At 49.6% G+C, this 22,426-nt stretch overlaps 3 protein-coding genes across 13 annotated transcripts in view; 2 read left to right on the plus strand and 1 right to left on the minus strand.

Moving 5' to 3' along the window:
- Nucleotides 1-10,025, minus strand: part of NPRL3 (NPR3 like, GATOR1 complex subunit) — a 45,669-nt gene extending 35,644 nt beyond the window's left edge. For 2 of the 11 annotated variants that reach the window (XM_074596762.1, XM_074596759.1), the window contains exons 1-3: nt 9,833-10,000; nt 8,453-8,522; nt 3,030-3,068 (exon numbers count right to left, since the gene is read on the minus strand). In XM_074596762.1, coding sequence (XP_074452863.1) covers nt 3,030-3,068; nt 8,453-8,522; nt 9,833-9,950 — 227 coding nt within the window. In that variant the 5' untranslated portion in view covers nt 9,951-10,000. Of the gene's footprint in view, nt 1-14; nt 124-469; nt 489-3,029; nt 3,069-8,452; nt 8,523-9,832 lie in introns of those variants that run through there. The other 9 variants (XM_074596763.1, XM_074596761.1, XM_074596775.1 and 6 more) reach the window with 8 other exon arrangements.
- Nucleotides 21-17,994, plus strand: LOC141747105 (hemoglobin subunit pi). The gene is made up of 4 exons (XM_074596789.1): nt 21-143; nt 15,756-15,928; nt 17,015-17,219; nt 17,762-17,994. Exons 2-4 carry the CDS (start codon nt 15,834-15,836, stop codon nt 17,888-17,890), a joined length of 429 nt encoding a protein of 142 aa, XP_074452890.1. The 5' UTR covers nt 21-143; nt 15,756-15,833; the 3' UTR covers nt 17,891-17,994.
- A 2,009-nt stretch (nt 17,995-20,003) lies between these two features.
- On the plus strand, nt 20,004-20,786 carry LOC141747509 (hemoglobin subunit alpha-2). The gene is made up of 3 exons (XM_074597846.1): nt 20,004-20,162; nt 20,285-20,489; nt 20,611-20,786. The coding sequence occupies exons 1-3, from the start codon at nt 20,071-20,073 to the stop codon at nt 20,737-20,739; spliced, it is 426 nt and encodes a 141-aa protein (XP_074453947.1). The 5' UTR covers nt 20,004-20,070; the 3' UTR covers nt 20,740-20,786.
- The last annotated feature ends 1,640 nt before the right edge of the window (nt 20,787-22,426 follow it).

The following is a 22,426-nucleotide window of genomic DNA, read 5'->3' on the forward strand; positions in this document are numbered from 1 at the left end:
GTGACAGGGCAGACCTTTCCCAGTGCCGACCATGGTGTTACTGGATTGCTCCGGATCGGTGGTGGGAAGAAGGCAGCTGCAAGACAGGACAAGTATCTACAAGGAGCCTGCCCTGGAAAATACAGCTACTGCTGCAAAAATGGGTAAGAATACAGTGCGACGAGAGAGAAATTCTGCAACTGCTCTTTCCGATGGCCTTGCAGCATTCGCCTGGTCTCTACAAATGTTTGTTTTCCTCAGGGTATCCCCTGAGACAGTGGAGTTCAAATCCACAGGGAAGGGGAGCTCAGTTAGCTGCTGGAGGGAACTTGTTGTTCTAGAATAGGAGCAATGCAAGGTTTGATATTAGCAAGTTCTTTCCTCATCTGATTTCTCGGAGGCTCCTGTTTAACTAAATGAATTTCAAACCAGTTTCTGATGAGAACAGTTTTTTAAGAATGAAAATGTTTATTTCATTTTCTTTATTTACATTCAGGAGCATGTGTCTCTGTCAGACCATCCCCCTCCACCAGGCAGGTATCCCAGATAACCCAGTATCACTCAGAGAAAAGGGCAGGCCTGGGCGTGTGCTGCGCGCACCTTATCTCTCGGCCACAAGTGAGCCCTCGATGCACAGAGAAGGGATTAATGTTCCATATTCCTGGTTCACTCTGAGTGAGTTATGGAGTACTACAGAAATTAAGACAAATGCACACAGCCAGATCCTTTGTGTGTATCCAGCTGCATGTGACCCAGGGGGCATTTCTTTTATTAGACCTACATATCCTGAAGATGCAGGACAACACAGGGCCTTTATGAGCTGTTAAAGCCCCTGGTTTTTGTACAAACAGATCATTCTGACCACAGCATGCTGCTTACATTTGGCTTATGGAAGGAGCAGCTCTGTAAAAACTTCCAAATCTCTGGCTCCTCTGCTCTGAACACAGCTAAGGGCAAGAATAGAGATGGGGAGACTAGCCAGAGAGTCCTGGGGCCACTGAGCCCATGCTCCTCAGCCACCGCACTGCACTGGGCTGCACAACACACAGAGATCGTGTAGAAAGGGCAAAGCGTCCTCAAACAGGACCTGGACGGACAATCCTTGGAGATCACATTCAAAATAGGAAAAAAAGTCCCCATGACAGCAGTGAGCTTTCCCCCTTCTTTTTGCCCTGTTCAGCTGTGCTCGTTAATAGGCTCATCATGGAGTCAGGAAGACTGTAATAGCGACGGATCTAAAACGAGCATATGTTTTTTCGGGGGGTGTAAAGAGAAGGAGGGTAAACTAGAAAATGCCTGCATGCTGGTAAGAAATGAGTTACTCTTCCCTCCCCCAGCCTTGGCAAAGGATACCTTGGGAGCTGGGAAACTGATCATTATGATGACTTTCACCACTGTTAAGATTTGACTTTTACAAGGAATTACACCAGCAGATCTTTTAACAGACAAATGTGGTGCTGAACGTATCAGTTCGGCAGTTCCCCAGGAGAGCTCGTGACACCAGCAGCTCTGTCTGCCCTGCCTTCTATGTGGCTCTGTGGGGAGGAGGAGATTAAAAGGCTGATTTTGTGAAGTCCTTGGTATCGTCTCACTAGCAGAGACCTCTCTTTCTGGGAGAGTACTGCAACTGCAGCCAGGAAAGATAACCCCAGTGCTATTTCATGGCTACAGACAGCTGGTATCACCGCAGGCTCTCTCAAGAGTGACCTGGACTCCAGCCCCATTCTCATCTGACAGCCTGGATTTACTGGTTTTGCTGGTTTGGGGTTTTTTTCCCCCCAATGCTCTACATAATTTATATATTTGCTAGCCATCAGGATAACAAGGAGATTGAGGGACAGCAGATATGTTATTCCCATCATTTCAATTCATCATCTCCTCTTTGAAAATAACAGTTTCACTTTAGATATTTTACTACCAATTTTCTTATCTCCGGGGTGTATTACAATGACCTAAAAATACGGACTTTTCAGAGCCCCAGAGTTTGTAAGAAGCAGATTAGGTTTTGCAGCTGGGCAGCATGGGCAGTAACAGTCCCTTCTTCCTTTATGAGATTAGTCCGAGCATTGTGATTTCCAGAGGGAAGCAAACCTCTCCTGTACTAAGGAATTCAGCAGGTGGAAACCAAATACAAAAAAGAAAAGCTTTGATTTGCCCAAAAATGTCCTCCCACTCCTATCACGCGCTAAATGTGGCAGCAACAGCAGACAATCCAGCAGTACGATACAAACTGCGCTAGTGCAGATCGACTGCTGGCACCAGCATCTCCTCTGGAAACCCAGCTGAAAGAGCAATTGCTTTAGCACATGGAAAAGGAGGGGGAAAAGTCAAACACAAATTCCTTTTTTTTCCCCAAGAAGAGACAATAACTTTTAATATGCCACAGGAATTCAAAGCAATGTTCTTATAAAGAATTCTTCTTTGAAGTAATTTATAATGGGAGCTGAGTATCTAGGTGAGCATCTTTATGTTAAGCAGGGAGTAGAGATGCAGTTTAATACTTTTGAGGCCCTGGGTAGAGATAAGCACTTTTCTCTCCACAAATTCAAAAAGGGGGTACAATGCAGTCATCCAGTTTAGCTTACTGGGGCACCAAGAACAAGCAATCAGAGCAGGTGCTCAAAACCAGGTCTCTGAAGAGCTCTCCGTTAATTACTGTGGGATTACACAGTTTACTCACTGATCTGTACTGTTAAGTCATTGCTCATCAGAAAGCAATCTGGTTTAGGGCTCCTTGTTGGGATAACTACAATGCCAAGGCTATACTTGTTGCATTCATGGAGGATCACAACTTTTCTCAATTCACAGAAGGGACGCTACCATACCCATTCTGGATACCCTACAGGAAGCACAGAAATGTTAGTAGGACCTTTGTAATTACCCTAGCATAAACCTGTAGCAATACGTTGCCTAAAGACATTGTGATTTAGCATATAATTATCTCATCATTCAGTGTAAAACAGAAACCAGAAACAAAGCACAATTAAAAGGATGGTGAGAAAAGAAAGCCATTCTAGACAAAGGTGATTTTTTAGAACGTTTGGTCTTACCCCGAAACCAATTGCTCATCAGTTAGAGGACATTGGTCTCTGAAATGGGAACATGGCCATAAACACAAAACAAAAAACACAAGAAAATAAACGAGGCAAGTACACAAAATACAAAAAAAAAAGAAAAAAGGTATAATATTAAAAACTAGGATGAACTATTAAGGGTTAAACTCCTGTAAAGGAAATATAACTATTGAGAAGAGTCAAAAGTTAACAGTAGGTGAATTCCTGGGATAAACTGCAGGCTTAGATTGACAACATGGAGAAAACAGGCTACGGCATCTCGCTAGCACCGGCTGCTCTAATGTGTTCCCACCAAATGTTGCATTTATGGAGCTGTACTTAACACTGTAGTTTTTAATTCATGCTTACCTTAAGAGAAAATAGAAGAGGTTGCAGTCTGATTTAGAGCAGATTCTATACTTCAGTTTCTTTTCTACATTATTACTAGAGTTGTCACCAAAGGAACATCCCGTGCAGCCCCAAATGACCCACAGCTCTTCACAATTGGTTCTGGTGCTTCCATACCACCAAGACTTAGAAAAAGAGGATGCCAAACACTTATTGTTGCATGCACAGCCAGGGTTCTGTAAAGGGCCTTGCACACAGAGCCACTCCTGCACCCCGCCAGGGATCTAAACAATAGGTACAAGCCTGGCCAGAACCACGGCACAAGCATGAAGTCATTCTCCATCTCTCTCTGCCCCAGGCAATAAGCAGAAAGTTAGGAAAAGCAGGCTGAAAAAGTTTTCAAGGCAAAGAACTTGAAAACCTTTAAAACAGGTGTACAGCAGAAAGCTCTCTTAACAGCTGTACTCACTTTTGCATCAGGGAAACATCTATTTTCATTTTAAGTCAACTGCTTTTTTTTTTTTCTACACATAAGAAGGAAAAAAAGACTTTTTTCCTGAAACAAAATTCCTAAAAATGAATCTGGTAAAAGGATTACACTGTCCACTTTAGAAAGGAGAGACAAAACACTTACTTAATCCAAAAGACAACACATTTCTACTGGTCATGTTGAAAAGGGAACCCAGAGCAATCCCGAATGACAAACTATACAAAGGAGGTGATATTACAGGAAGGATGTTTGAAGGGATGGATGGATGAATGGAAAAGCACGGGGTTACAGAAAGGAAGCCTTTCAGAACAAATACAAGGAAGAACACTGGAGTCCAGTGAAAGAGGGACAGAGGATACAGAAATGTTACCACAGGAGAATTACTGTTTGTTAGAAAGAGACATTCAAGTCCTTGTTTGTCAGTAAGTTGCCTTTTTTTCGTAACAGAAGTGTTTGGCCAATTAAGGACACCAATGCTGTCAAACTTGCTAAACCTCCTTCAGTTACTCAGTTGTGCTACTAAAAAATGCAAAGTCTGGCGTAACATATGTTACTCTGTGTGCATCTTCATTAGAATTTTTGCTTGCTCACTATACCACCTTCAGAAAAAACTACAAAACCCATTTCAAACTGATTTAACAAAGCATTATCTTCCGGCTTCAAAAAAGTAACTGCCTCACGTTTTTTTCGGGGGGGGCCGGGGGGAGAGACGAGACTAGCAGGCCTCTCCATAAGCTGTGAGGCGTATGTATTACTGGTAAAGCACTCAAAAACTGAAGGATGTTTTTGAAGAGAGCAAATGATGAAAGGCTGAGAAGAAGCCAGCAAAGAGAGACACTTGACAGGCAATTTGTTTTGACAGTGACAGATTCTTCTGAATACCTTCTTGTTGCATTGCCACCATCAACACACCTCAACCACTTTTGACGCTTGACTTGCTTTTAAAAGGGAGAAAAACCTGTATTCTGGAGACCCAGACACACAGCTCCACTGAAAAGAAATTAATAGAAGCAAACACGTGGCAGTAACCTAGAGGTAGGATCATCATGAATAGGCTACAATTGTCTATAAAAAACCCAAAAAGCATAACAATGACCTGGAAATTTGAGTCTGAAGGCTAGAAGAAATCCAATTATGCATACAAATAATATTACACGGAAATGGAGAGTTAAGGCACCTAAACTGGCCTAATTTTGTCCTTTCTGAGGCCATAAAGAAGTACATACATCTCAACTGCTCTAAGAGAGATCAGCTTAAAAATAATTGATCTAGGTTCCAATAGGTTAGGAAAAAAGCAATACTGAACCTTATCTAGGATACGATTGGTGCTAGATTGCTAGTAAATTAAAGACCGCCATCCAGTATAAAAAAGAATGAATCCAACCCTCATAAGAATGTTGCAGCAACCAGATAAATCTGAAATAACCTTTGCTACTGAACATGAAAACATGGGAAAGACACAGTCCTTCAACATTATCAAACTTGCCATATACCATCAACTCAGCCTCGCAGTCTGCCCACTTCAAGGCCTCAATTTGTGCCACCAAAAACATCAACAGATGCGACTCATACATGGTGACTGAAAGGAATCTTTTTGCCCACTTTTCCTTGAGAAGCCTTCCAGAAATAATATGAAGCCACTTAATAAATTGCTGTCATTGAGAACAACTCCAATCAGAAAATCACCACTACCAGAAAAGAGACCAGACTTCATGCTGATGAAATCTCTCCACGGACGACCAAACAGAGCGTTTCAGGAAGAGAACAGCTGCACCACTGCACTGCCGAAGAACGAACTTACAGGCACAGAGCTGCCACCGGGAATGGCTCTCCCAAAACCAGCCGCTCCATTCCTGGTGTCTCCAGCCTCATCTTCAATGGGAACATACAAACCACATTCCAAACAGGAGCCCAGGAGCAAAAATTTGTAACGCTGGTGAGGGAAAAAACCCCATGGGCTCAATGACAATACTGGTTTTACAGCATATGGCGGTTAAGCTTCCTTTCCTAGTTTACAAATCATATACATCTCACTCTCGCCAGCAGATCTGCACCCTTCTGCCTCCATTCTCCCCTTAGAATCTCTTCGACTGCAAGGCACCAACTTCTGTTACTCCCAGAATGGTCTGATACAAATCAAAAAGCATGAGCAACATGCTGTACGCCGTTTTGAAGATCCCTTTTTGTTTTGTGCTGGAAAAAGGGCCTGTGTATCCAAAAGTTGGGTGTTTTTTCTACCTGTATCAGTAAGGCCAGTAAAACACACTAACTCTGCCAACAACCTCATCTTGCCTAATATAAATTAATAGTATTTAGTATATGGAGAACATCAGTGATTTCTTCTACTAGCTCCTACCACTGAAGAGAAGGATATGTTTAGCTGCTACATCAGTTTTATGGGATGCAGCGTATTTACAACACTGATTACACTGGTATTGGGAAAAAGCTTTTCAATAAACAGACTTGAAACAAACTCAATTTTGAAAGAGACTTTGAATTTCTGAATGCAGATGCCCAGCCATGTGAGCAGCACAAGCAGTGTGCTGGACCTCGATATCTGGCCTCTAGCAGAACCAACACTTTCAGAGCAACGTAAATGCTCCTCTGCTTCTGTTTCCCCTTCATCTGCCTGGCAGCTACGGACAGATGCACAGGAGATAATATTAAGGAGCTTCCTGATGAAAGACCTGTGCTGGCTAACACCTCTATTTCATTTAAGTACATATAAGGTTTATAAACACTGACCTTAGTCAGGTGCAGGCACTGCAGCCAGAATTTGTATGTATTGCTATATACAGAACTGTATAAATAACAGTTTCTTTTTTCTGAAGACTATCACTGCAAAGGGGGATTTCTGCCTTAATATTCTTTCATTCAGTGCTTCGTAACTGTGATACTTCACACTTAGTGAGCTCAGTTGAGGTATCATAAATTCTTTTAAACACTAAAAGCTTATAACACAAATACTTGACAAGAAGACTAAGCACCAACTTTCAGGCTCAGAGATATGGACACCACTACAATGAAATAATCTAAATCTTTGTTTAATGTAGGTTACATGCCAGGACATTCAATCTACTTAAAAACAGTTTGAGAAAAACACTAGCAGTTTTCTCATATGACCATAATTTGAAATGATAAAAGCTTTTCCTGCATCACTGTAGTAACCACATACTGCATCACACTGATTGATTCAGCACCACACTAACTCAGCACCAGAGGCAACATCCAGCGAACACAGCTCTGCATTAAGTCGTCTGTCCAACCTCCCAAAATGGCAGAGGCAACATGAATCAGTATCGGACGGAAGCTGGTACCGTTCCAACACCGTCTTAATCTATCCAGGGAAAAAACAGAGCCAGGGTTTTGAACAGCAACCAACACAATCCCTGAGATAACCAGCAAACGTGCGCACGGAGCCTTCCTAATGTGCATAAGAGCTGCTGTCCACAACACAGTCCGAAACACCATTCCCCAGTTACCAAACTTACAAAACCATGGCTCGCTCCCACTGGAGTCATGCCCTGTACCGTACTGCACGTGCTGGAGACATGACAGAATGCTGCATTTGAAGGTTTCAAAGACACCAGAAGAGGCAAGAGATATGAATGACCTCAAGGAGAATGTGTTTTCGTAAGATCCCAGTCCTGGAAAAACATATGAATGTGACGAAGTTTACTGTTATGGGTGATTTTAATTTCAGCTGAACCATTCTCAGTCATAAAGTTAAGAACAAGCTTACATTTTGCAAGGTTGGGATCTAAATTTCTTTTTTGGGGGCAAGCAATGAGTACTTCTTTTTCACTCTTATACGAAAGAGCAGCAGCAACTACCCCATTTCATTAATACTGGAGATTAAGACACATATCACAAAAAAGATCTGCAACCAATCCATGGGCCAACAGACAAAAATCCTTTTTCTTTTCCAGATTTGTCTCATATCTGGTAGTGATAAATTTAGAACCAAGCAGCAGATTTCAATATGTCCACAAAAACTAATTAGAGGGTCCACTCGTACGTACATGCATGCTGAACAACACGCTGCCTATTTTTAGTGGGTTTGTTACCCCCTGATTTCCTGTAATTTAAAAACTATCTTTAAGTCTCAGTTTGCTTTTGAGCTACTATTTCACTCCACGGACAAGGGCAGCTACATCTGGAGAAACAAAATTAGTTATTCATTAGTGCACAGCAATTCCATACAACAATTGCATGAGCTAGGGAAGAATCTGAGGCAACTGAATAATAATCCAGTTAGAGAGGTAGGCAGGTAAAGAAAAGTGGAATTTTGCCAAAGTATTAATAATCCTAGCTTTGAAAGAGTAATACTGCCTTTCTACTGAGCACAAAATATCTGACCTATACCTTCCCCAGTAAACAATACATTCAGTAGCATTCCCTCATGGGAAATTCCTCATTACTAAGCACTAATTTACTCATAACTTGGCATTAAAGCATTTTTTGGCAGGTTGTCTTCTATACAGTCCGAGCGTATTTGCCTACTGACCTAGCAGGCAAGAGAGCAAGAGGCCATCTCTCCTCTGTTTCAAACTCTGAGGCAAGTAGAAATGTTTTCCCCTACCTGGAGTCCCCATCTTGATCTTCTGTGGTGTCACCAGAGCTATTCACGGCATATCGACTCCTTGGCTTATCTGAAACAAAGAATAAAGACAGCTTTTTCAAGGAACAATCTCCTTAAAGTGTTCATTAAAATAAGTGCATTAAAAGAATACTTGTCTGTGCCCTTTCTAAAGTTATCGATAACAGACATCTAAAAAAAGTAATATTAAAAGCAGAAAGCCCCTTCCTTTTTAGACACAGATACCAGATATTGTTTTTAATATTCTCACTCAAAAACACATCAAAAATTAGGAGAAAGAGATTTTCATCTTCGGGGATAAAGAGGAGAAAGGAAAACATTCAGAGAAACAACTTTTCTCTCAAGTGCCAGGCAACAGTTTGCAGTTTGTGAGTGGAAAATAAAATTCTGACCAGTGCATTCCCCTCATTATTGCTCAGGTTTCAGGACAATGATAATATTCCAGAAGCCCCTCCTGCAGTCACAGGTATTGAAATCCTTTACCAACAAAAAGCAGGAGGGGGGCGGGAGCCAGCCAAAAACACCCATGTGTTCACATTGTACCTATAAAAACAAAAAGGGGTTTGAGGACAATTCTCTCTTGGTAAAAAGAGACTCACAGCCTAAACAGGGGTGTCAAACCTCTCGTGACATACGGCAGTTAGCAAGTGACCCACACCAAACAGCCTCATTGCCCTGCAGCACCTTCAGGCCATGCACCAAGACACTGACACTTGCCACCCGGCGAGGCCAGGTGGGACACTGACCCTGACGGCAGCGCCGCGGGCACAGCCATCCTGCCTTTGGAATTCCCTGGCTGCCAACAGGTACCTGACACTATCCCGGATCGGGAATGTCGGTGGAAGGGGTACAACCTCTGCTGGCACCTGAACGGTCCTGTGTTCCTATTTTCCTAAAGAAATTAACCCACATCCACCCGTTATGGGACAAAAGTCTCTTAGTTTCTACCCATCATCAGTTAAAGCTTGCTCAGTGTCTCCTGAATGCGCTATCCCTCATCGGTGCCTTCACTCCTCACCCTGCCTCCTCCTTCCCCTACAGCTCTTAAAACTCACACTGCTCATCCAGGAAGACCAACAAGGCAATGGGTCGATAATTACACATGGATATAACGTGGTTCAATTAACGTGGGGTGTAAGGTGTGTGTGACGGGGGGCCAGGCCCCCATGGAGGGTCTGAGGTATGTGAGGGGCTGCCGGGCCCCCACGGAGGGCCTGAGGCGTGTGAGGGGGTGCCAGGCCTCCACAGGGAGTGTGTGAGGGGGGGTTGTGGGACGCCAGGCCCCCACAGGGGCTATGGCGGGCTGCCGGCCTCCCCCCGGAGCAGCCGCAGCCCCCGGCCCCCGCGGCGTCGCGCACTTACTGGCCTGTGCGGCGGGGTGCTCGGCGCCGCGCTGGAAGGGGAAGCGGAACAGCAGCTTGTTGCCGCGGCTGCCCGAGCTCACCAGGATAACGCTGATGGGGCTGGTGCTCTCGCCCATGCCGGCACAGCACCGACCGGCACGGCCCGCAAGAAGGCCGCCCGCCGCCTTCAGCTTCCGCTTCCGCCCGCCACCGGGCCCGGCCCGCCGCTGCTGGGGAGGAGCTGCCGGGGCCGGGGCCGCGGCCTGCGGCTCCGGGCTTCCCGGCTGCGGGCTGAGCGGAGCCGGGTCCCTGCCTCACAACCCCGTTCAGAACAGCACTTCACAGCCCCGTCCCCAGTACAGACCAGTGCCCCCAGTTCAGACCAGCACCTCACAGCTCTGTCCCCCAGTACAGACCAGTGTCCCTACTTCAGACTAGCACCTCACACCCCTGCACCCCAGTCCCCCAGTACATCCCAGTGCCCCCAGTTCAGACCAGCTCCTCACCCCACCCCGCAGCCCCATCCCCCAGTACAGACCGGTGCCCCCAGTTTAGACCAGCACCTCACAGCCCCACAGCCCCATCCCCCAGTACAGCCCAGTGCCCCCAGTTCAGACCAGCACCTCACACCCCTGCACCCCAGTCCCCCAGTACATCCCAGTGCCCCCAGTTCAGACCAGCTCCTCACCCCACTCCCCAGCCCCGCCACCCGGTACAGCCCGGTGCCCTCCAGTTCAGACCAGCACCTCACAGCCCTGTCCCCCAGTACAGACCAGTGTCCCTACTTCAGACTAGCACCTCACACCCCTGCACCCCAGTCCCCCAGTACATCCCAGTGCCCCCAGTTCAGACCAGCTCCTCACCCCACTCCGCAGCCCCATCCCCCAGTACAGCCCAGTGCCCCCCAGTTTAGACCAGCAACTCACCCTGTGCCACAGCTCTGTCCCCCAGTACAGCCCAGTGCCCCCAGTTTAGACCAGCACCTCACAGCCCCACCACCCCATCCCCCAGTACAGACCGGTGCCCTCCAGTTCAGACCAGCACCTCACAGCCCTGTCCCCCAGTACAGACCAGTGCCCTCCAGTGCAGACCAGCACCTCACAGCCCTGTCCCCCAGTATAGACCACTGCCCCCATTTCAGAACAGCACATTGCAACCCCCAGCCAGCTCAGCCCAGTGTCCCCAGCATGGCCCAGCACCCTCAGCCTGTCTGTGGTGGCCCCCCTGGTCGTCAGCCCTGGTGCTGGCCCTGGATCCCTGGTGCAGGGGCTGCCGGAGGCCTGCCTCCCCCCATCCCATTTCTTTGGGTCATTTCCAGTGATTCTGCCAGTTCAGCCATTGCGAGTCCAGAACTTCACTCAAAGCTGGTGGCAAACTGCAGCGAGAGCTCGTTGCCCACTGGCACAGTCGCCATTGCAGGGTGCCTGCAGGGGCCAGGCTGTGAATAATCGGACCCTTTGGCTCCCCATGCTCCTGGAAAGGTGCGCTTGGTCGTGTTCCTCACCTTCATTGCAAGGTCTTGTGGGGCTTCAGAGCACTGAGACAGCTAGGACAAGAGGAAATGGCCTCAAGTTGCGCCGGGGCGGGGGGGGTTAAGACAGATATTAGGAAAAATTTTTACACGGAAAGGGTTGTCAAGCATTGGAACAGGCTGCCCAGGGCAGTGGTGGAGTCGCCATCCCTGGAGGTATTTAACAGAGGGGCAGACGTGGTGCTGAGGGACATGGGTTAGTGGTGGGTTTGGTGGTGTTGGGTTGATGGTTGGACTCGATGATCTGAAAGGTCCCTTCCAACCTTGGCAGTTCTATGATTCTGTGATTCTGTGATTCTACGAACTTGCCTTGTGGTTCCTGTAACCTTACTCCTGCCCGTAGACAAGTAAGAGTACCAAGGCAGCTGCCTTGCTGCATTCGTCATATTTTCTGTTTTACTGAGATCAGAAAATTATCAGCAATTATGTTAGAGGATGTCCTGGGTTTTGCATGTAAATTCTCCTGCGTATGATTGCAATATTTGGATATTTGAATGCTCTGAGATATCCCTGCTCACTCTGCGTCCCCCCTGGGGATGGCAGGCAGCGGTGGGTGGCCACAGAGAGAGATGAGCAGGGGCAGGGCAGCCGTAATCTGCAGGGCCATTCTCCTCCACGAGGCCGGCGATAACAATTGGAGCAAGAGAAGGTGTCGCCGAGGGGGGAGAATTGGCTGGGGGTGATTAAAGTCATGTCGTGTTATCACAGCAGAGCATTCCCCCTGCGCCAGCGCTGGGCAGCCACGTTAAAACTTCCTGGCCTGTCTGCGTCGAAGCATAATTTTACTTTCTTCAATAATAAATTGCGGACATATTTCTCATTTCCAGCTCTTGGAGGCTGTGGTTTAGTTAAAGCAAACTGCTGCAAGTTGGTAGGAAATTCAAGAATAAAGCCAGGACTTAGATTCCACTTTTAAGATTTCCAAAACTTGATAAGCCCAAAATTTTTCAGAGTTAGAGCAGACGTGTGTGCCGTTCAACTGGTCACTGGATCTACAGTCAGGGCTGATGGAAATTGTAATCCCGCTTTTCTAATGAGCAAACAGGCCTGTTCCTCACTTCTGCCTTTTAAAAGGAGAAACTGGCAGCCTGCTTTTGCAACAGGATTAAGAAAGACCTACGTTAATACTGAAAATCACTTTTGGCGTCACCTTTGGTGCCATTTCACAGGTTCATGGCAAATATTCATCATCTGCACAAGGGTGGACACTCTGCCAGAGCTTTATGAATTGTAACTGTGAGCAGCAGCAGCAAGAGAGGAAGGCAGGTCTGGTGGGGTTTCCAGAGGACTGTTCATCATCGGTCCTGTGACCAGGGGAACACCAGCGACCATGTTGTCCAACTCCTTGTGTCGCTCAGGCCAGGACCTGTGTGTCTCACTACCTCGTTGGCAGCTGGAGCACTGGGATGGAGGAACTTGTCTGAGAGGTCCATGCAAGGACAGAGGCCATCACTCTCCACCTCACATTGCAGCATGTGGCTGAGGATCACACTTCTCCCACCAGGCATGTTCCTGAGGATCAGGAATGTCCCCAGGACAGCCATCACCAGCACAGTCCTCATCCTGGGCAAGTGATGAGCTCCTTCCAGCAAACCACTGTCATCTTTTGGCTGCTCTGGCTTTTGTGATAGTGCAAGAGTAACTCTCAGAAAATGCATTCAAATTCCATAAAGTGATGACCAACCCTGTGTGGGCATCACTCTGACCCTCATGTCTACACAGACCTTAATCCTAAAGTCACAGAGGATCAATGTTCAGCGTAAACAGTGAGCAGCAAAATAGGATGGAGTCCTGATGGTCTCTGCCTCATCCCTGGGTATATCTGAGTCACTGTCGCTTCCCTCATGCGTTGATTGAGTGACCTCTGATTAAAAGCACTCTCACGGAGGAGAGCTTGGAGCGCAGCCATGCAGCGGGCGACAGAAGAGGCAGCACTTTGGGGAGGAGACAAAAACATTATATAAATGTATATTTAACATATTTAACAGTTTTTTAAAATGCATGTAGCCAGGGATGATGAATACAGGCTCTCTTGATACCTCCATCCATTTAAGCTGTATAAACTGAATATTGGCTTTTCCTCTGCCCTGTCTGAGGGACTGCTGCCCATCCCATCAGAGGCACTTTTAATGGGACACTGCTCTGCACTGCCTCTGTGTAGCCAGATGCAGTTAGCTCCAGGTTTTCAGTGGACATGTATGGCATTTATTGAAGGGAGGATATACAAAGAGCACTCTGATAATATTCCTTATTATAAAGCCATTGTCTTCACTGGGTCTCAAGTGAGTCCCCTCTTGTGTCCCCTGTTAAAGTGAGGTGCTGAGAGAAGGGAATTACCCGGCCAGCCAGTGGGCAGGAGGGCCGAGGAGGGAGCTGTGATACCGGGCATGATTTTAATGAAATCCCAGATAAGGTGCTGGCCTCCACAGAGGGGATGAAGATACAGGATCACCAAACCCCACTGAACCCCAGCGAACCAGGCTTGCAGATCAAGAAGCACCAAGTGCTTTGTGCCTGCCCTTTGGGAAAGCCGAAGGCTTCTCCTACTTCATCTGATGGATCACGCACGGAGAGGCTTAAACTCAGAGCGCAGTGCAAAGCCCAAGGGGTGGGTCAGAGCCCTTCTGCGAGTGCCACTGCAGCCACCAGAACACTGGGGACACCAGGGGATACAGCAGCCGCTGTCGCACCCCATCCCTGCTGCTTCCCACCTGACCCCAGGACCCGGTGGCAGAGCGTATCAACTCCTCTGCGCTGTAGAGTCTACCCAGAGAGGAGAGACCTACCCCCATGTGAGGGCACAGAAGCAGCCCCCACCATAAGCAGACCACACATGAGAGCCTACCTCCCACCCCAAACCCAACATCTGCCGACAGTGGAGTTCCCCTACCCGGCAGTGTTGCACAGCCACCCTGTGGCTCCCAAGAGTGGCTCCAAGCTTGCTGCCTGCTCCTGTGGGACATTTAGAGGGGCTGGGTGGTATGTTTGCACCAGCATTGCTATTTTGGTGCAGATAACCGTAGGCTGGACATACTACAATGCACAGATGACCCAAGTATCATTAGATCCCTAGAAGGGCTGTCCTTTTTGCAGGCCAAGTGTGTCTGGGGAGCATCCTCTGTAGCAGCCGGCAGCGCTGCTGTGAAACGCAGACACGTCTTGGCGAGGAATCTGACTTATACATACATATCAACCTCCTCTGCACAAGCGTGCGAGGCTATTTGGGCAGAGGACACTATCTGCCCTCCCTGGCTGTACCAGCCAGCTTTCAGTGCACGGCTGCCAGCGCTCAGTGGTGATGTGTATGGCTGCCATAGTTTATCAGGGTGTCAGAGAGATTTACCTCTGCTTCATGTGCTGGCAGGATATTCATTCCCCGAGGTTCAGCAGCGACCATCTCCAGTAGGGTATTTCTTTGACATTTTGCCCACTTATCTGTGATTACAGACTTGTGCTGGTCTTCCCTTCGCTTGTTTAGTCCTTCACCCATCAAGTGTGTCCATGCCCTGAAGCTACAAGCCACCTATCCTGGGACCAGGCTTTCCTGCACGTGTCCAGCGTGTAGCACAGCGCACGCCCGCATTGGCTGTGCTGCTGAGGGCTGTTTGACAGTACAAGGGGTAATTAACAGTAAGATCACACCGCTAGAAATCAAAGACGTGCCCTATGAGGCATTTAGTGATGAATAAAAAAGCCTGACTGGGCTCTTTTACACACACATGCTTTTTTCTAGGACCCTACTCAATTCCATAAGCTCCCTCTCCCTGTGTCCATAGGAATCATTACTACTGGTGTCGTTATAAGCAATGTCAGTTGTGGAGTGTGTCCCTAATTCTTTGCAAGAGGCTGGCAAAGTGAAGTCCTGGCAGTGCTGAAGCAAATGGCAAAGTCTCCACTGATTCCCACTAAGTCAGCGTCTCACTGCCCCCCGGAACTGTACAGCACGTCTCCCAGCCTGTCCCTACCACTACTTAGGAATCACTTCATATGAAATATTGGGCCATGGAGCAGCCAAATACACTGTAAGTGTACGCTATGGCACAGAAAGGCCCAGTCTTGTGTCCTCATCTGTGAAGCAAGGCAGAGAATGCAGATTTTTCTCCCAGCCCCTTAATATGCCTGAAGTGCACATGCTCCTCAGCTCAAAGATGTGTCCTAACCCTCTGTCACTGGAATTTTCCAGCATTATCTGTCTGTTCGTGTATCAATATGTGTCCAGACAATTTCTTCGGGCCACACGGCCATTACATTAAGAAGCAAGAAGCTGATAACGCCAGCAAGCAAGGGGGTCAGTGAGCTGACCCTTGCCGAAATAGGAGATAAGAGTCTCCCACCTCCATGGGTGGACCTCTGGAGTGACCAATGAGCGTGGACAGGCACCAACGTCCGCTCTCCCCTTCCTCTTTATAAGCAGGGCCGCCAGGCTGATGAATCCAAACCTCCTCTCAGCGTTCATTGCGAAGAACCTGAGCCTGCACCCTCCTGCACAATGACGCTGACTCAAGCCGAGAAGGCCGCCGTGGCCGCCATCTGGGCAAAGGTGGCTACCCAAGCCGATGCCATTGGGGCAGAATCACTGGAGAGGTAAGTCCCCCGGAAGCCCTCCGAAGAGGGTATCTCCTCTGGCTTTGCTGTTAGGATGCATCTCGCATCAAACTGGCATGAGTGAGGGCACACTGGGAGTGGTGAGAGTTGCTGGATGACCTCTATGTTGTTTGGTGCATAATTTTCAGGAATTGTATCTGTGCTACTAAATGCTAATAGATGGATTCAATATCTTACGGCAAAACACAATTTTCTAAGTAATTCTGATGGGTTTTTATTCATTATAGCAATTCAGAAGAATTCATAGTCGGGAGCCCTGGTGAGGAATTCCAACTCATTCATACTCTGTGTCCTGAAACAGGGTTATCGCTGTTGGGAAATGAACTCAAAGTGGTTTGTTGTGCAAGTGATGCAATTTCTGTATAAGTGTTGCGCTTTCTTGTGCCATTTCTAGGCATTAAGGGAATAGTTGGCCACTAAACTCACTGGGCACATTTCATTGTTCCAGTAGATAAGTAACAAACTGTTAGGAAACAAGGCAACTGGACCCCCTGCATGAAGTACGGCACAGTCATGCGAAGTTCACACTAATTAAGCAAGTTGTCACAAAAGGGATAATGGCCTGGAAATTGTTCAGAAATTATGATGTTACTTAGAGTTATTTAAATGTTATTTACAGCTCAATGTAAAGTATTGTGATACTCCTTCCAGGACGCTGAGTACCACTCACATCAATTCTGGTTTGTTCAGCTCATATTAGTTTGAAGATCCTGCAAATGGGCTTACAGTGTGATATAGAAAATGTAGTGACAATTTGGGGCTGTTATTTATTTTAAAATACCCCCCCAAAAATCCCCAAAATACATGAATTTAAAAATTATTTTTGACATTTCATTCTTCTCTAGTACATACATATTAGCCCACTGTCTACTCTGCACATACTGCAGAAGAGGTGTAAGAGCAGAAAGACCTTCTTGATGCAGGCTTCAAGATCCCGAAGCTCTGTTACAACCACTGGAGTTGCACTTCTGTAGCTGGCGGGTTTACACGGCACTTCCTCTGAGGTTTTACCATCTCATGCATGTTGCTTCCACCGCTGCATCTCATTCTCTCCTTCTCCTCCAGGCTTTTCTCCAGCTACCCCCAGACGAAAACCTACTTCCCTCACTTTGATCTCAGCCAAGGCTCAGCCCAGCTTCGCGGTCATGGCTCCAAGGTCATGAATGCCATCGGGGAAGCTGTGAAGTACATCGATGACATTAGAGGCGCCTTGGCCAAGCTCAGTGAGCTGCACGCTTACATCCTCAGGGTGGACCCAGTGAACTTCAAGGTGAGTGGGCACAGGGACTTTCAGGGATGAAAACTGCCATCACAGAATTAGTGACCATTGGCTAACGGCAGCTTGATCAGACTTGCCAACTGACATCGCTGCTTGTTCCCCACCTGATTTTTAACCTGAGGTTGGATCTTTTAATGAAAGATCTGGTCCAGCTCAGGCAAAGAACCACTTGGGTGGCTCCTGTGGTTTGTGTTAGACAGACTCGAGTCTCTGCTGTCTTTGTTGCAATTTACGAACCTCCCTCACAAGTCAAGTTACATCACCTGTCTTGAACAAAGTAAATTCTAAACATTTCCACCTTGCTGCATTTCCCTTTGGGGAGGAAGGAAGGGACATTTGGAAAGAGGGAGTGGTATCGAGCAGTGCCTTTTGCCCTATACCAAAGGCAACTCTGCTTTTTCACACATGGCATCGGGCCTGGTCGGGACGTGTAGTTGTCATCTCAGAGCATGCTGGGACCAAGATCTGTTGCAGACCCCTAGACTGACATCTGTTACTGGTCATGATGGATTTCATCCTGGTTTCCCTTACAGCTGCTTTCCCACTGTATCCTGTGCTCCGTGGCTGCCCGCTATCCCAGTGACTTCACCCCAGAAGCTCATGCTGCGTGGGACAAGTTCCTGTCCAGTGTTTCCTCTGTTCTGACTGAGAAGTACAGATAAATGGCCTCCACAGAGGGCAAGGGACGCACATCCATGGCGCGTCCCAGCTGCCAGGCTCTGGGGTATTCACCCCTTCCTATGCAGTCCTCTCAAATCCCCTGTGCAGGGGCTCGGTCATCTGCAAAAACCAATAAAGAATTCAAATGTGAGCTCTGGTCTCTGTGCTTTCATCTCCAGGTGTGTGTTCCACCTACACCTTACTGTTCAGGCAGGGGGTGTTCTGAAATGTCTACACAATACAGAGGGGAAAATAGTAAGCTGTGTAAATTCATGTCCTAATCCATGTACTAATTCATGTGCTAATTCATGTGCTAGGGTGTGTAAATTCAGTGGGAATAACATAATATTCAGTGGGAATAACATAACACTGAGCAGAAGCCCAGAAGAGGCTAGAGCCCTGTGACTGCTCCCGCTCACCAAAGGTGTATCCACCACAGACTGTTTCCAGGCTGACCAGGAAAATGTCTTTTACCGTTCTAGGATATTGAATGGACACAGGCTTTTTGTTTGGCCTATCCAAAACACGTCACAGTCCAGAGCAATGCTGGGCAGTGGCTTTTCATCCTCCTCTCCATGGGGTATCAACAAGGTATCCGATGTGCTTCATGAACACCTTGGGCTGTCACACCTGCTAGGCAGGTTTGGTAAAGGGACCACCCCCTCCTGCTTGACATCGCTTATTTTTATATGGGGAACTTTACATGCGTTTGAAATTTGGGAATACAACTGGCCAATGGAGACCAGTGTTGATGGCGTCTGGGGGACCACAAATTCCTAGGGTTTCTCTGGAAAGCAGCAACAAGGAAGAGTACAGAACTGATGGTCACGCTGGGGGGAGTGCAGGGATGCTCCGTATGTAGGAGTTGTGGGTTAACCTCCGTGGGCAGCTAAGCACTGCTCTTACTCCCCCCCCGCAATGGGACGAGGGGAAGAGGAAAGGAAGAATAAAAGCAAGAAAACTTGGGGGCCAAGATCAAAGAGATAAACAAACAGAAATAATTGTTTAATAAGTGAAGGATAAGTGGAAGAAGAGGGAAGAAAACAAAGCAAAACAGGTGATGCAAAGGCAATCACTCCCCACCTCCCACAGGCAGACTGATGCCCAGCCAGTCCCCAAAGATAGATAACACCCCTAAAGCTCCCTAAAACCCCCTCTGTTCCCTTTTATTGCTGAGCATGGCGTTATACGGTATGAAATACGTCTTTGGCTAGTTGGGGTCATCTTCCTGGTTGCATCCCCTCCCAGAGTATTCTGCACCCCAAAATCTATTCCCTGGGGGGCAGAGTGAGAAGCAGAGACAGACATGATGCTGCGCTACATTTAAATCCACAGCTTAGGTGGTAGGTCAGCATCTGGTGTGTCCCTAACCCCGAATTTTTACCAAAGACTTCGAACAGAGGCTGAGCAAAGGACGTGACAGTCGCCAACCACCACATGCCCTGCGGGATGTCCCGGTGTTTACGGAGAGGCAGGAGCACACACTGGGTGGGAAGAAGGGCAGGAGCCCAGGCCTGACAAGCATCACAGGATGGGCTTTGGGAAGATCGTGTGCCCAAAAAGGAGGTTCTTCCCCACCCAGTTTTCTCCGGGCTGCTGGAGAGATGGTGCTTCCCATGGTCGATCCCAGGAGGGATGACCGGAGCGTGACCTAGGAGGGCTTGTCCGTGGCTCCTGCTCAGATGTCCATGGGCTCTTCAGGCAGAGAGGGGCTGGATGTGCCAGAGTCTGGAGGACATGAGGGACATGGGGACACATGTGGGACCCACCCTGACACCCGCGGAGCCAGGGAGGACCAGGCCCTGGCGGGAATGATGGATCCCAACAGGAGGCTTGAGGACACGCCGGACGGCAAGGCCAAGGCCGTGGCACCCATGGGACATGCCAGTGGCTGCTGTTGACCATGGGGTGTCCCCGGCATGGCATGGGGCTGGTGCAGTGGGGCAGGGCAGGGCAGCCGGGCCCCCTCGGGGCCTCCTCAGGGCTGGGCCCCCCGGGGCAGCCGGGGCCCCCTGGGGCAACGCCGCAGCCGCTCCCTGGGCCCAGCAGCGTCGGCCGCAGCCCCGCCACCCTCGGCGCCGATAAGATAAGGCCAGGGCGGAGGTGCCGGCTGCTATAAGAGAGCGTCCCCGTGGGTGCTGCAGCCACCAAGACCTGCCTGCCCCTGTCACCAGCCGCCACCATGCTGACCGCCGATGACAAGAAGCTGATCCTGCAGATCTGGGAGAAGGTGCTCGGCCACCAGGAGGACTTCGGAGCCGAGGCCCTGGAGAGGTGCGGGCCGGGCCTGGGGACACCACAGGCGAGGGGGGCAAGTGGGTGGGAGCCCCACGGGGGGTCTGGTGTGGGGGGTCCGGCTGGGGGTCGTCAGCACTGACACCCTCCCACTCCGGCAGGATGTTCATCACATACCCCCAGACCAAGACCTACTTCCCCCACTTCGACCTGCAACACGGCTCTGACCAGATCCGCAGCCACGGCAAGAAGGTGGTGACCGCCTTGGGCAACGCCGTCAAGAACCTGGACAACCTCAGCCAGGCCCTGTCTGAGCTCAGCAACCTGCACGCCTACAACCTGCGCGTCGACCCCGTCAACTTCAAGGCAGGCGGGGGACAGGGGACAGGGGACGGGGAGTGGGGCACGGGGACAGGGGGACAGGGGGATGGGGGACCGGGGGACCGGGGGCCATAGCGATGGTGCTGAGCCCCATTTTGTCTTGCAGCTGCTGTCGCAGTGCTTGCAGGTGGTGCTGGCTGTGCACCTGGGCAAAGACTACACCCCCGAGGTGCACGCCGCCTTCGACAAGTTCCTGTCGGCCGTGGCCGCTGTGCTGGCCGAGAAGTACAGATGAGCTGCCGTCCGTGCCCGGGTGCCATCAATAAAGACACCTTTGCCACCGCACCGTGTCCGTCTGTGCTGGGGTGGGGGGCTGGAGTGGGCTGTGATGTTGCGGTGCTCCCATCGGAGTGAGGGAGGGAGCTGCCGGTAAGGCTGACTAGTGCAGGGAGGCAGCACTGGACACGGACTCCCTGGGTGCCCCCCCGAGAGTCCTGCCTGCTTCCAACCTCCCCAGCTTGGGATGCCGACAATGCTGGTAGCAGGACCTGGAGAATGGAGCTCAGCCTGTCACCCTGCCCTGCCTGCATCCCTCGGGACGCAGGGGAAAGGATGTGCCAAGCCAAATGTGGTTCTTGCATCCCCTGGAAGGATTCTCCAGGTGGGGGTAGGATTAATCCTTCCTGGCTCCATCTACCACGATGGTTGTTTAGGACTTTATTGGGGATGCTGTGGGAGCCAAGCGTCTGCATGAGCTCCAAAAGCAATCAGACAAGTTCATGGAGTGACAAAAATCCACTGCAGACCATGAAGCACAAACACTGTTCTTGGGCTCATGCCCCTGAGCCACAAACCCCCACTGACTTCCAGGGAAGTGCCCCCACTCCTGCCCAGGGCGTCTGCGCTTCCGCTGGCACCGGGACAGGGTGGGAGCAGGGTGGGCCACCAGTTTCAGGGTCCTGGAGCCTGAATTAAGAAATAACACATTGTCTTCAGATCACAGGCGATGGATTATGAGATACTACGCTAGCCCTGGGTTTGCCCTGTGCTGTTACACCAGAGGGAGGAGGAGACGAGCGCTCTTGAGGGATGGGAGATGGTGCGTCAGGAGAGCTGTGCCTGCGGTGGCCGAGAGCAGGCAGCAGCCGGGCGCTGGGTGTGCGGGGACAGGGACCCTGCCTGCACAGAAACACGGGGCTGGGGGGTCCCTGCCTGCACAGAAACTTGGGGCTGGGGGAAATCATGCCTGCGAGGAAACACAGGGCTGCAGGGGACTCTACCTGCGCAGAAACATGGGGCTGGGGGACCCCACCTGCACAAAAACACAGGGCTGGGAGCCCCCGGGCCACACTGGCCCCTGCTCCTGCAAACCACTCATGATCCCACAGTGCTTTTCCTCCATCTTCAGACGCATCCCAGTCTACACCCCAGTGTCCTCATGTGCGTTTACACCCATTTATTCTTGTGCCACCACTTTGAAGGGCTCTTCTGCCCCCCTCCCCCGATGCAGGCACAGGCAGACACACCGCCTCGCTCCTGTTTCCCTGGGCTCCGCTTCCCAGAAGAGCAGCCCCCTCCCTTGTCCTCCCCTCCTCCCCCCTCTGACATGGTGCCAGCTCGAGCTAATCTCCCCCAAACACAAACGATAAGAACCATCGGCCATGGAGGAAACACGGGTGTGAACTGTCCCCTGCCTGCCAGCACCAGCCCTCGAACCTACTGGAAACAGCCCAATCCCCCTCACCCTTCTCGTCTTCCTCACCATCTTCATCTTCACCTTCTTGCCTTCCTCACCTTCATCATTTGGGGCACACGGGGCTCACCATGGGCCCTGCCTGCCTTCCTTCCCCGCCTGCGAGCTCCTGCTGCTGCGACCAGCTGCTTGTGTCAGTGCCCAGGGCTGATCCCCCTGGCTCTGCCGAGTGTCCCCCCCTTCCCAGGGACCAGCGTCACCCCCGCAGCACTGGGGCCAGCACAGCACA

Source organism: Larus michahellis, chromosome 8 (assembly GCF_964199755.1).
Source record: "Larus michahellis chromosome 8, bLarMic1.1, whole genome shotgun sequence".
NCBI classification, from domain to species: domain Eukaryota; kingdom Metazoa; phylum Chordata; class Aves; order Charadriiformes; family Laridae; genus Larus; species Larus michahellis.

Coding starts and splice junctions, on each gene's coding strand:
- LOC141747105 (XM_074596789.1), top strand. CDS start 15,834: ATGACGCTGACTCAAGCCGAGAAGGCCGCCGTGGCCGCCATCTGGGCA. Junction 15,929..17,014: donor GGGGCAGAATCACTGGAGAG/GTAAGTCCCCCG, acceptor CTTCTCCTCCAG/GCTTTTCTCCAGCTACCCCC. Junction 17,220..17,761: donor TGGACCCAGTGAACTTCAAG/GTGAGTGGGCAC, acceptor TTTCCCTTACAG/CTGCTTTCCCACTGTATCCT.
- LOC141747509 (XM_074597846.1), top strand. CDS start 20,071: ATGCTGACCGCCGATGACAAGAAGCTGATCCTGCAGATCTGGGAGAAG. Junction 20,163..20,284: donor GGAGCCGAGGCCCTGGAGAG/GTGCGGGCCGGG, acceptor CCACTCCGGCAG/GATGTTCATCACATACCCCC. Junction 20,490..20,610: donor TCGACCCCGTCAACTTCAAG/GCAGGCGGGGGA, acceptor TTTGTCTTGCAG/CTGCTGTCGCAGTGCTTGCA.